Source organism: Meles meles, chromosome X, assembly GCF_922984935.1.
Source record: "Meles meles chromosome X, mMelMel3.1 paternal haplotype, whole genome shotgun sequence".
Lineage (NCBI taxonomy): Eukaryota > Metazoa > Chordata > Mammalia > Carnivora > Mustelidae > Meles > Meles meles.
In genome coordinates, this window is record NC_060087.1 from 47788540 (window position 1) to 47802583 (window position 14044).

General features: G+C 43.7%; 1 protein-coding gene across 3 annotated transcripts in view; it reads left to right on the plus strand.

Annotated features, from left to right (window-relative positions):
- The first annotated feature begins 1838 nt into the window (after positions 1-1838).
- The window catches only part of GNL3L (G protein nucleolar 3 like), a 30670-nt gene continuing 18464 nt past the window's right edge, over positions 1839-14044 (plus strand). For 2 of the 3 annotated variants that reach the window (XM_045995567.1, XM_045995569.1), the window contains exons 1-6: positions 1839-1973; positions 4177-4242; positions 10934-10974; positions 11893-12000; positions 12972-13088; positions 13856-13939. In XM_045995567.1, the coding sequence (XP_045851523.1) occupies positions 4224-4242; positions 10934-10974; positions 11893-12000; positions 12972-13088; positions 13856-13939 (369 nt within the window). In that variant the 5' untranslated portion in view covers positions 1839-1973; positions 4177-4223. The other variant, XM_045995568.1, reaches the window with a different exon arrangement.

Here is a 14044-nt window from a genome sequence, read left to right on the forward strand (position 1 = left end):
ACTCTTGATCTTGGAGTCATATGGGTTCAAGCCCCTCATCAGGTGTACAGATTACTTAAAATTTAAAAAAAAATCTACATAAATGTCTCATATTTCATATATGCTTCTATAATTTATATTTTATCTCAGCACTGTTTTTTGAAATTTATCTGGGTTGATATATGCAACTCAGTTTCATTTTTTCTGCTGCTGTACAGTATTCTATTATATGGCTGTACTGCTATTTATTCATTCTCCTATTGGTGAACTTTTAGATTGTTCAGATTTTTTTCTGTATCATAAACAGTTATGCATTGAATATTCTTGCTCATGCCTCCTTATGCATATGTGTAAGAATTTCTCTAGGACTTAAAGTCTAGAGGTTAAATATATCTTTACCAGTAGAATTGCTGGGTCCCAGGGCCCACCTTCAACTATTCTGGATAATTTCCTAATTGTTTTCCAAAGTAGTAATACCAATTTCTTTCTTATTAAGGATTTAATTGCATTTTTTCCTTATAGTTTGCACATTTGGGACTTCGTTAAGAAAGTCTTTGCCCAGTTGTAGGTGACAAAGATAATTCTGTACCATCTTATATGGAAATAAGTAGGAATCCAGTTTTTTCTCTCCTTATGGTGAGCCAAATTTCCCAGTGCTATTTATGAAATTGTCCATTTCCCATTGATTTGTGGTGCAGGGCTACAAACTCACACATTTCACATATATTTGCTGAAGCCTGATTTGAACCAGTCTTGTGCTGGGTCCTGTTGAGGTCTTTAAGATATATGGCCCCTAGTCTCAGGAGGTGAGGCTGCATCTCCATTTATGTGAAGATGCATCCAAATAAATGACTACAGCATTAAGAGATAAATGCAGAAAGGTGTTCTGAGTTTCTAACTCAGCTGGGAAAGTTCATGTAAGTGACAAGAGTTAGGTCTTAAAGAAACAGGAAGAATTTGCTAATGCAGGAGTGAGGGAGAAGGTGGTTAGGGCTCTTATGGAGTCCCCAGTTTTGTGTATCTCCAGGGTGAGAGGTTTGACGCCTTTCATCAATGTAGGGGCAGTAAGTAGTGCATATGCAAGGGGTAGGAGTGGGCAGAGGAAGTCATTTTCTGCTTGGATATTCTGGAAGTGGAGGAACGTTAAGTTACCAGAAAAGAGACATTTCAGACTAATACTTGTTGTTAAGGGGAGACCTCATTCTCCAGTCACGTCAGGAGCTCCTCAAGATGGTTTCTAAAGAAATCCTTGTTTGTTCCCACTTCAGAGGTATATATTCATTCCCTTTTTCATTTGCCACCCTGGGGCCAAAGGGAAGGAGGAAGGAGGAGGGGAGGAGGACAAGGACAAACGGGTAGGAGGGACGTTTAGTTGTTCAGCTCCTGGGTCTGACCATGGATTTGAACTTCCGCATAAAGAGCTGAAAGTGCCTGCCTCAGGGTTTGTCTGGTGCCTTACAAACCAGTTAGGTTGTTGCGAACAGCTAACCAAGTCACTTTTTCGGTGGGGAGCACTCGGCAAGGCATGTGACCCAGGCGGCCATTTTCCCACACCCTGCCCGTCGCCATTTTCCTTTATAGACAAAGGGACTGAACCCCACTCTTCTCTGATGCGGTGATGGTGACTGCTTGGTCACTATGCTCCGGGAACACGCATATTTGAGCCCACGCAGAGGCCCACAGACAAGATCTTGGCTTACAAGTAGATTACACGTCCGCACTAGTCGACCGGCCGCTCCCACCCTACCCCCTCTCGGTTTCTTCCTCACCTCACTGGGCAGCAGGGGGGCGGGACCAGCACGCCTGCGGAGTAGGGGTAGCGGGCGCGAGCCGTCAATCCGAAGCCCCGCCCCTTGGGAGGGGGAAGCAAGGCGGGCAAACCAGCGCCGCAAGGCTGGGATCCGGAAGTCGGAGCCTAGCGGCGCGAGCGCAACCTGCAGACCAACCCTATCGTTTCGCCATTCTCTCCTGTCTGATCCCCGCCGGAAGTGGAGGTAAGAGACGACTCTCCTCTTTTCTCGATGTGAGCGCTCTCTCTGCCAGCTGCGCGGTGAGGATCGTGTACTTAAGGTGGAAGGTAGAAGTGTCTTCCAGCCTGGAATGGACAGATAGAGAACCGGCTCTCATCCATGGTAGGTAGAAGGGCCCAGATGAGGAACAGGGATTGCTCCGCAAATGGGCATGTGCCTAAATGCACTCTCGCTGGGTAAAGGAGCACGGTCCCACCCCATCCACGCAGGTGTACATCCCTGGTTACAAAATGTAGATAGTCACAGACCCTACTTGTGTGGAGAAGCATCGAGTGCCCTTTTTCCTTCAGGATAGCAAGGATCCATTCTGCTCTCTTCCAGTGTAGATAGGCGTCTCCGTGTGGCGACTTAGATCCCACGGTTATAGAGACATATCGCCCTCCCCCACCCCGGCTGAGCGGCGTGGACCTTTACTGTCGCGGAGGCACACAGATCCGCCTCGACGCCCCTTGCCTTTGGACAGAGGCTTTGATGTATTACCTCCTCCGCAGACATACCCTCCAGCCTATACCAGCCGGACCGCCGTACCGAGGAGCTTAGAAACGTTTAGTATACAGAGACGGAAGAGATGGAGACTTCCCCGCCTCGCACCTCTGTAACTAATTGTGGAAGCCCCGCCCCCGCTACTGCAGAGATGTTAGATCACCCCTCTTCTAAGTGGTTGGCATGTGCCTCAGCCCATAGAGAACCATGCAGATTTTCCTCCTCTTGCCTAGAGTGAGTCCCCGTTGTGGAAAATCAGACCTGACTCCTCACCCCACCCCTTAAGGAGGTGCTGGTTTACCGAATTTGTACAGGCCCGGCCCCAAAAATGCCCTGCAGCAAAGAGAAACAATCCTTAACCCCCGAATGTTATCAGATCTGCCCCATCTGCCCCTTATGGGGCCTCCCCGCGGTGGAGAGGCTCAGATTTGTTCTCCTTTTGAGGTAAACAAAGATCATCCCTCCCTTCCTCCTTCCCCAAAGATTTGGAATCACCAAATGTAGCAAATGAGAGACAGCTCCCCCCATCAAGGGAGCAGAGAGGTGCAGCCCCCCCCCCGCAGTGTTGAGAGGCAGTGACATCACTGATCACCGTACATATTTTGTTTGTGTGTGAGCTCCCCCCCTTACCCAAGGTAGTGTAAGGGCTGATCCACTGAATTTATAGCTGTGTTCTTCCATGCAGAGAACCAGAGGTCCTGTTCCTATCAGTATTATCACACTGCTGACTTCAACCCATATAAAAGATAAACAGATTGTTCCCCATCCCACCCCTATGGAAGGGTCCAGAATAGCCCACAGCAGGCAAGGTGCAGACCCCATTCATGAAAAACTGCATATCTCCCTCTCCTCGTTTTGTTAGTGTATCAGCTAATGTCACCTTGTAGTGAAGACAGGCATATCATCTTCCCTTTACCCCAGCCCTCCCAAGGGTAAAGAGACCCAGGACTCCTCCCCACCAACTTAGAGATGTACAGACATGCACTTTTCTCCCACGTGGCAGAGATGCACATAGCCACTGTGCTGGTTTTCCTAGTTTCTCTACACCCCAGAGTAGAGCAGCAGAAGGCATCTCCTTACCCCCACTCACCAAGGAACAGACCCCAACCACACATGCAGGCATACGCTTTCCCCTGCCACCGGCCAAGATTTTGCATTGACTCCTAGCTTTACTTTAATAAACACAGATTAAAAACGTTGTTCTGCTGTTCCTTTTCCTTAAGGTAGACTCCTGGTATCCATCTGTCTTTCCCCCTACTTCCAGGGTAGATCAGATATAGAATCCTCTACTTGGGAAAGGAGGTACTATTAATATGTAGAAACAGGCCATCCTTGCACACCCCATCCCCTTAGCATGGAGAGGGTTAGTATTAACGTATACAACACTGCAGGGTGGAGCATTGAGGACCAAGGATTTCATTTGATAAATTGAGGCACTGTCTTCACCCAGGAAGAGAGGTTTAGACTTAGCTTCCTTTTGGATAGTGTGATGCTGCTTTCCCTGTGTAGATAGCTACACCAGGCCCCAACTCCATTACAGCCTCCTCTCCTAGTTTCTCCAGTTGTTAGGGCTTCCTTATCAAGTTCTTTTCACATTTCATTTTACCTGTAGGGGGCTTGGGAGGGGGCTTGTGGCATTGTGCTCCCCCCACCTGTCTTCATATTGGTTCTTCCATTCTGACAGGAAGAAGGCCTGCAGATTTGAACCTACCTGCTTTCAAGCCAGTCATCATGATGAAACATAGACACAGTGAGTTTCTTTTATCACCCCCTCCCAGTGCTAAGCTTTAATGACTATTTGTGGTATTTCATGGCAACTTTTTAAAAATTACTCTTTAAATTTCTTTAAAAAATTTTAATTCCAGTATAGTTAACATACAATGTTATATTAGTTCTAGGTGTACAGTATAGTGATTCAGCGCTTCCATACATCACCCAGTGCTCACTACAAGTGCACTCCTTAATCCCCATCACCTATTTCCCCCATTCCCCGCTCTTCTCTGCTAAGCATCAGTTTGTTCTCTGTAGTTAAGAGTCTGTTTCTTGGCTTGTCTCTCTCTTTTTTTTTTTAACCTTGCTCATTTGTTTTGTTTCTTAAAATTCCACATTTGAGTGAAAGCATATGGTATTTGTCTTTCTCCGACTTATTTTGGCTTAGCATTATACTCTTATACGCTTATTTGGCTTAGCATTATACTCTCTTACTCTATCCATATCGTTGCAAATGGCAAGATTTCATTCTTTTTTATGGCTGAGTAATAGTCTGTTGGATATATACACCGCATCTTTATCCATCCATCAGTTGAGGGGAGGTGCCTCATGGTGCAGCTAGCTACTTGAGCTTGGGCTCTTTCCATAATTTGGTAATTGTAGATAATGTTACTATAAACATTAGGGTGCATGTATCCCTTTGAATTAGTGTTTTTGTATTTTTTTTTGTAAATACCCAGTAGTGTGATCACAGGATCATAGGTTCTGTTTTTTTTTTAAAAGATTTTATTTATTTATTTGACAGAGAGAAATCACAAGAGAGGCAGGCAGAGAGAGAGGAAGGGAAGCAGGCTCTCCGCTGAGCAGAGAGCCCGATGTGGGACTCGATCCCAGGACCCTGAGATCATGACCTGAGCTGAAGGCAATGGCTTAACCCACTGAGCCACCCAGGCGCCCCATAGGTTCTGTTTTTAAAAAATTGCTCAGTATGGCCTGGGGGGATGGGGCAAAATGGGTGAAGGGGAGTGAGAGATATAGGCTTTCAGTTATGGAATGAATAAGTCTTGGGATTAAAAGCTACAGTATAGGGAATAGAGTCAGTGGTATTGTAGCACTGTATGGTGACAGATGGTGGCTATACTTGGGGTGAGCAGAGCATAATGCATAGACTTGGACTTATCTTGTGGAATCACTATGTTGTATGCCTGAAACTAGTATAATATTGTGTGTCAACTATACTGAAATAATAATTTAAAAAACTCAAAAAATTGTTCAGTATGTACCAGATCATTTACTCTGTCTTCTACGTATGGTATCATTGTTGTCTTCCCAACTTCTTTGGGGGTGGTGTTCTCCTTATCCCCCATTCTCATTTTACAGTTGAGGAGACTGAGAATCAGCACAGTTAACTGACTTGATCTGAGGTGAATAGCAGTAAATACCAGTGAGGACAAATTGCTGTTCTTTTTGCCTTCAAGATGCTTTTCTTCCCTTCTACCTCATTCTTCAACTGGATAACTCTTGCTAATTTTTCAGATTTCAACTTACACATCACTTCCTCTAGGAATCTCTCCCATTAAGCTTCTCTCTTGGTTTCCATGGTCTGTGCCCCCAAGAACTGGGGCTATTGACACTGTCTGTTTCCTCCACTGCACTGTTAACTTCTCACTCATACCTGGTTTATCTTTTTGTCTCAAGGGCCCAGCATAACTGGTCATAGCTATTTGGTACTTACTGTGTGCCAGGCACTGGAATGTCTCCATAGTGCTCCTCCTCCCACTATGCTTAAAACTTACAGAGAAAAGACAAATGTGATACATGACTTTCCTGTGTAAAAGGGAAGGCAAGGGCATTAGGGCAGGTCTGGTTCTGTGCTTCCTGCCTTTATCTTGCTGTAATCCACATAGAAAATGACAACATAGACTAGACAAGACTTGTGCAACCCAGTGACCCCATACTCTGTGTTAATAGTGGCCTTGCCTGTGTGGGCTTGGTGAAAAAAAATTCAATACACTTATTTTATATAGTCATAAAAAAATTTCGACAAGAATCAGACTTTGGTTAGGAGACTACCAAAAGCAAATAATCATTTTTCCAAGTAACACAAGGAATATGAACAACATTAATTATATTTTATTTAAGAACATCAAATACCAGAGGACAATAAAATTACTGATAGTGATGAAAAAGATAGTAATTAGCTGGTTAAATGAAGTAGAGTAGAGTATATGCATACAAAAGAACATTGGCAGTTTATAAAGATTTCATTTATATATGAGAGAGAGAGAGAGAGAGAAAGAATGAGCAGGGGGAGTGGCAGGCCAAGGGAGAGGGAGAAGAAGACTCCCTGCTGAGCAGAGAGCCGGATGTGGGGCTTGATCCCAGGACCCTGGGATCATGACCTGGGCCGAAGGTAGACGCTTAACCGACTGAGCCATCCAGGCGCCTAACTATGAGAACCCTGGCAGTTTAAAATAAAGGAGGAAGTACTGTATGAAAAGATTATTTAGAAAGACTATTATATGGAAGAACTATTTGATGGAAAGATCTCCAGGATTTGTTAAGTGAAAAAAGCAAGTTGTCAACAGGAGGACATACTATGTTATCTTTAATGGGAGAAAATGGGGGGAAATAAGGTTAGCTCTATTTGCGTTTGCACTAATAAGTGGTTTCTTGTTGCAATGAGGAGAGTGGTTAGGGACAAGTGTGGAAGACCTCTCAAAATACACCTTATTTTGGAACCGTATGGTATTTGTCTTTCTCCGACTTATTTTGGCTTAGCATTATACTCTTATACGCTTATTTGGCTTAGCATTATACTCTCTTACTCTATCCATATTGTTGCAAATGGCAAGATTTCATTCTTTTTTATGGCTGAGTAATAGTCTGTTGGATATATACACTGCATCTTTATCCATCCATCAGTTGAGGGGAGGTGCCTCATGGTGTTAAAGAACAATCATATACATCTACATGAGTGGGAACAATCGTGAATATTAAAAAGAAACTTTACATGTGCTCATAAAACACAGACTGTGATTGGCAAATTGCAATTAAGTAATATCACACTAAGTGGAGTGACTGCAGTAGAAGTTCGGGGAGGTGCCTCATAGTACAGCTGTCTGAGCTCTCAGCAATTCCTTGGACCCAAATGGTAATGATAATGGTCAAATCTGGGGAGGTTATTGATGAGCCGTGCAAGGAGTGTTTTTTCCTTACTAAGTGATTTTTTTTTTTTATTGTGTCCCCGTATCTGACACAGGCCCTCAGTTTCCAGGGACATTAGGCTGATAGTAATGGTTGAGTAAAATGGCCAGTCCTGGTTCATTCCCAACCTCACATTCTTTTCATTGCAATATGAGTACTTTGGAAGAAAAGGAGACTCCATCGAGGTCTGTTTTGTCGTTACAGGGAAATTTGATCTGTGCATATTCATATGTTTGATGTAATTTCTGCCATTTTTTTGGTTTATTTCTTTTTAGTCTTATTTATTTACTTTTCAAGTTCAAAAAAAATTCCTCCACCAGTGATTATAAAGTTTTTTTAAAAAGATTTTGTTTATTGATTTGTCAGAGAGAGAGCATATGGCAGGCAGAGGAGGAAGCTGGTTCCCCGTTGAGCAAGGAGTCCAATGTAGGACTCGATCCCAGGACCCTAGGATCATGACCCAAGCCGAAGGCAGTTGTTTAACTGACTGAGCCACCCAGGTTTCCTCCAGTGATTATAAAGTTATGTTGTAGTTGCATTCATGTTTATATCAGACATAATTAAACTTCAGTTTCTCTTGTCATTTTACCAAAGTTAAGTAATAACTATTTTTATCCTGTCCTTCCAAAGTAAGATCATGCTTTCATGATCTGAATGCATTTTAAAGCATTTTAAAGATTTAATGATTTTAAAGATTTTAAAGATTTAATGGTAAGGGGCGCCTGGGTGGCTCAGTGGGTTAAAGCCTCTGCCTTTCCGGCTTTCATGATCTGAATGCATTGTAAAGCATTTTAAAGATTTAATGATTTTAAAGATTTTAAAGATTTAATGGTAAGGGGCGCCTGGGTGGCTCAGTGGGTTAAAGCCTCTGCCTTCCGGCTCAGGTCATGATCCCAGGGTCCTGGGATCGAGCCTCGCGTTGGGCTCTCTGCTCAGCAGGGAGCCTCCTTCCCTTCCTCTCTCTCTCTCTCTCTCTCTGTGCCTCTCTGTCTACTTGTGATCTGTCTGTCAAGTAAATAAAGCAAAAAAAGATTTAATGGTAAGTTTTTAAAAAATTTAATGATAAGTTTTAATAGATTTCTTGCTCATCATTATTTGTTTCCTTTAGCTTTAGATCTTTATTCTGAGGTAATTTTTATTTTTGCTGGTATACTTCCTTAAGTACAATTGACTCTTGAACAGCATGGGGGTTAGGGACTCCGAGCCCCTGTGCAGTCAAGAATCAACATAGAACTTTTGTTCCCAAAAACTTCACTACTAATAGACTACTACTACTGACTGGAAGCCTTACCAGAAAAGGAACAGTCTATTAACACATTTTTTGTTAGATGTACTATCTACCGTATTCTTCCAATACAAGAAGCTAGAGGAAAGACAGTATTATTAAGAAAATAGGAAGGAAGAAAACACATTTACAGTACTACATGTATTTATATAAAAAAAAATCTGTGTATAAGTGAGTCTGTGGAGTTCAAACTCAAGTTTTTCAAGGGTCATCTCTAGTTTCACCAGAACACAGGTGCTAATCTTTGCATATCTGAAAATGCTTTTTAACTTTGTGTAAGAGTGATCTGTTGCTTAAGTATAGGAATTTAGTTTGGTATGTAGTTCCTTGTTTCAGAACTTTGTCATGGTATGGGGCGGATGGGTGGCGCACTTGGTTAAGCGTCCAGCTCTTGGATTCAGCTCAGGTGGTAATCTCAGGGTTGGGAGATTGAGTCCCTTGTCTGCCTTCATGCTCAGGGCGGAGTCTGCTTCAAATTCTCTCTCCTTCCTCTGCCCCTCCTGCTCAAGCTCACTCTTTCTCTCTCTCAAATAAATAAAAAATCTTTTTTAAAAAGAACTTTGTAATGGTTATTCTTTCTTAAATGTTAAGAGTTGTATATTTGAGAAGGCTGTCTGCTTCTCTTGCTTTTGTTGGAAACTGCTGTTTGGAAATTTATAAGATTTTCTTTTTATCCTTAGAGTTAAGAATTTTCATCAGGGTATCCCTATGGTATGTCTTTTTTTGTTAGTCTTGGTGTTCCATGAGCCTTTCTAATCTGAACACTCAAGACTTTTCAATTGAAAGAACTCTCATCTGTTATTTTAAAAAATAATTGCTTCTCCATCTGTGCCTTTTTCTCTTTTAGGAACTCCTGTTATTTAGGTATCAGCTTTCCTGGGCCCATTCTCCATTTTTTATTTTTACTCATAATTTCCATTTCTTTTTTTTAATATTTTATTTACTTGACAGAGAGAAATCACAACTAGGCAGAGAGGCAGGCAGAGAGAGAAGAGGAAGCAGGCTCCCTGCGGAGCAGAGAGCCTGATGCGGGGCTCAATCCCAGCATCCTGGGATCATGACCTGAGCCGAAGGCAGAGGCTTTAACCCACTGAGCCACCCAGGCGCCCCATAATTTCCATTTCTTTAGATTTTTGCTTTAAGTAAGCTTTTCTCTTGATCTTCCAGCTTATTAGTTTGGTTATTAATGGTGTCTCTGTTGTTTCTCACTACATCTGTTCAATTTTTATTCCATATTATTATTATTATTATTATTCCATATTCCATATTAAGTGTTCAATTTTTATTCCATATTAAGTGAGAATTTTTTTTCTCACAACAGTTCCTTTGAGGTATCTTCTTGAATCTCCTTAAGTAATTTTTTTTCTCACAACAGTTCCTTTGAGGTATCTTCTTGAATCTCCTTAAGTATTTGCAATTAAGTATTTGCAATAGTATTTAAATTGTGTTTGCTATATTAACTCTGCTTTGGTGTGAACCACCTTATGTGGTTGGGGAGCATGTTCTCTGGTAATTCCAAGCTGCTCCTATATTTGTTTGTATATATCCTGACCTTCCAGAACCTCCTCCTCTAGAAATTCCTTTAGCTGACTTGCAGGTAGTAAGAATTAAGGCAGCCATTCTTCCCCGAGAGGCCAGCTGTAAAGGGGATGGCAGATAGGACTTCTCATGAAGAGGGTGAGGCCTCTTAAGTTCTTGGGCTTTGTTTAGATGTGATTGAAGAAGATGAGCTCTCTCTTCCTTGTATCCAAGGGAGGCCACAGGTTGGCTAAACAGGGCAAGTCCCTTTGGAGGTAATGGCCTGAGCAGGGTCAGCAGGAAGGAGCAGTTCTCTCCCCATGTGCTGAGGGCATCTGCCCTGGCTTAGCCACCTGGGACTCCTCAGATCACCTTCCCATGCCATCAGCTCCCAACTTGAGCTTGGTGCAGCAATTATTGAGTTGCCCCCAGCCAGAAGTTAGGGGAGAGAGAACAGTTAAAAGCAAGCACTCTTCATAGTAACTCTCTTCACAGGATTCCCATAAGCATTTTTTCAGTCTGCATGGAAATAATGTCTCAAACACTTTATCCAGTACTTCCTCTGACCCTGTTGCTGTTACCTCCATGTCTTTGTTGTTCTGGACCTGGACAGACACGGTGTCTCAGTCTTCCTTAGGTTCCCAGTGTGGCTTGGCTTTGATTAAGGTATAAACAGATGTTGGGTAGGTGGATAATGGCTTTTTTTTTTTTTTTTTTGCAGAAAATAAAAAAACAGGTAAAGGTGCCAAAGGCTGCAAGAAGGTAAGTTGGAAGGTACACCCCTTGTTAGGGGTATGGTCAGGAACAGGTTCCCTGCCCTAGAAAAGGTCTAGAAATCCCACTAGATGTTGGGTCATTCCAGACAGAGCAGCAAATTGGAATCAGAGGATCTGGCTTTCCCTCCCTCTCTGGTTGGCTGTGGTAGGGAATCAGTAACATTTATTGTTTCCACCACAAGCAATGTGCTGCTTTGTGCTTGAGTTACCTTGGTGTAGGGATCACCCTATTTTTAAGATGAAGAAACCAAGTCTCGGTGAGAAAGTTCCTAGGTTCAAGGTAGCAAAGCTGGGACTTGAGTCTGTCTGATTGCCAAGTCCCTGTTGCTCTTGTTGAGGAGGGAGGCCAAAACATAATTGTCTCCAGCTCTTGGTCCTGCTAAGAAAGGTGGAGAAAGATAAGATGGACCAGAGCAGTGGTTCTCAAATTTTAACATGGTTAAAGTTCTCAAACCCAAACCAGCCCTCTAGGTGATTACCCAGAGTTACCTGCAGGGCTGGTTAAGACACAGATTGCTGCTGGGCCTCACCCTTGAGTTTCTGATTCCTTAGGTCTGCTGTGGCATCCCATAATTCATATTTCTAACCAGTTCCCAGGTGATGGTGCTGCTCTGGTCCAAGAACCACACTTTGAGAGCTACTTTAGTATTTCCCTTGGCCTTTTCTTGGGAAACTTTTCCATTTGCCCCCATCTTTCTTTGAGTTCTTCAGTCAGTCCCTGCCTAGGAGAGGGAGGGTCTCTTTTTAACCAGATGGGCAGACCTCTGAGGACAGAGCCCTTCTTTTTGCTTTTTCCTCGCTTTTCCCTACAACTACATTTTTGAGCAGCTTTAACCCTCCAGGAAGAATGATTTCCATGGGCTTATTAGCTCTGTTTGATTGTTGCCTTTTGTATGGTGACCAGCCTGCAAAACAGAATGGAAAGAAAGCAGCTTCCAAGGTGGCCTCTGCTCCCCAGTTTGTTCACTCCAATGACCATGCCAGTCGGGAGGCTGAATTAAAGAAGAAGAGGGTAAGCCCTTGACCTTGGGGGAGGAAGAGGGCCTGGCCTAACTGCCAGGTCCACAGAAGTGGTAACTGGAAGGGCAAAGACCAGAGTTGTTAGGGGTTTTTTTTTTTTGTTAATTTTATTTGTTTATTTGACAGAGAGCACAAGTAGGCAGAGTAGCAGGTGGAGGGAGAGGGAGAAGCAAGGTCCCCACTGAGCAAAGAGCCAGATGTAGGGCTTATCCCAGGACCCTGGGATCATGACCTAAGCCAAAGGCAGTCACTTAACCAGCTGAACCATCCAGGTGCCCCAAGAGTTGTTAGGGTTGTTGAGGCTGTTTGCGGAAGAGGGAAGAAAAGGTGGTCACTTTGATACTTGATTTAGTGTCTCCATTTGCTTTCTCTCCCTCACCTCCCAGTCCATTGCTGCCCTGCTGTGTTCCCACTGCTCCACTGAAACCTGTCCTGTCAACCTCACCAGTTCATTCTGTGACCTCACACTCATGGATAGTCTCCTTCCAACATTTCATGCCAGTTGTCAGGATTTGAGACTATGCTTTCTTTGAAGCACTCTCACTTTGATTTTCTTGTTATCTCCCTCTCCTGGATGTCCTCCTTCCTCTTTCCCAGTCTCTTTTGTTCCTTCCTTTTCCTGCTCTTTAGATGACGGAGCATCCCAGGGCCTTGTCCTCTTTCTCCCTCTGGTCTTAATTGATTCCCTTTGCCTAGAACACATTCTCATTCAGCTTCACATGCCCTCTTTTTATTGTTCTCTGCCATACTTTCCCTTCCTTCATCTCTTGTTTCCTTTCCCTCAAACCCCTTATCTCCTGCTAACATATCTTCTCTTTCTCTGTATCCCTGCTCCTCTTACCTCTGCCATGTCAACACTGTTTCTTCCCTCTGTCACCTGCTCCCTGTTACTGTAGGTCTCCCATCCCTCCCTTAGGTTACAGACCTAGTCAGCTATAGTCCTGCTGTGTATTCTCTTGTTAGGTTGAAGAGATGAGAGAGAAGCAGCAGGCTGCCCGGGAACAAGAGAGACACAGACGCAGGACCATTGAGAGCTACTGTCAGGATGTCCTGCAACGCCAGGAGGAATTTGAGCACAAGGTAAGAGACTAGCCTTCCCTTCTGGTTCAGACTCATTCGGGTTTGCTCAGAAGTATCTGTTGCCTTTACCCTGTGAAAGGGAAAGAGGAAAGATGTGAGATTGTTGCAGGGGGACGTTGGAGATAGGTGCAGAGAAGGTGAGAAACAGTGGGGATGGAGGGAGGGAGCTATGAGAGGGAAGCAGAGACATTTTGAGCCTTCTCTGTGACTGGGCAACCCTGGATAGGTCCTCTCCTAAGCTGGGCCCCAAAGACAGGATTGGGAGTAGAGGAAGGGAGACCTAGAACCAGGACACAGGGCAAGAGGGAATAAGTGTGAGGGAAAGGTTGAAAGAGGAGGGTATGTGAAGGGAATACCAACTTCCTCCTTGGACTTATTGCCCTTCTGGCATATATTCTCATTTCACAGAGGATGCACTTTTCAGCTCAAAGTTCATTTTCTAGCATAAAGTGCATATTTTGGCTCCCTTATCCCATGTTCCCACATGGGTTGTTTTTTTCACTTACACCTCCCCCTCACATTCCTTCCTCTCACACACAGGTGCATACTCAGGTCCCTAGCTAGTGCTTGAACACATACTTGATAGGCATACACGTGCATCATCTGGTTCCGTCCATTCTTTCCGTTTCCAGCTTTATTGGCTGGTCACAGTTACTCTTTGGTGGGCTGGGACTCCCATGGCTCCCCCAGCCTGTCATGGTTTCCAGAGCCCTGGCTTGTACTCTCTCTTCCCTCGCTGGACCATTCTTTCTTTATTTTCCCTTTAGGAGGAAGTTCTGCAAGAATTAAATATGTTTCCTCAGTTGGATGATGAGGCGACAAGGAAGGCTTATTACAAGGAGTTCCGTAAGGTATGGGACCCATTTTTTTAAGGCTCTTTAGGGAGGGCACCAATCCCATCCCATCTCCTCTCCATTTCTATTTTTCCTGAATGAGATGGAGACCGTTCTTTTTTT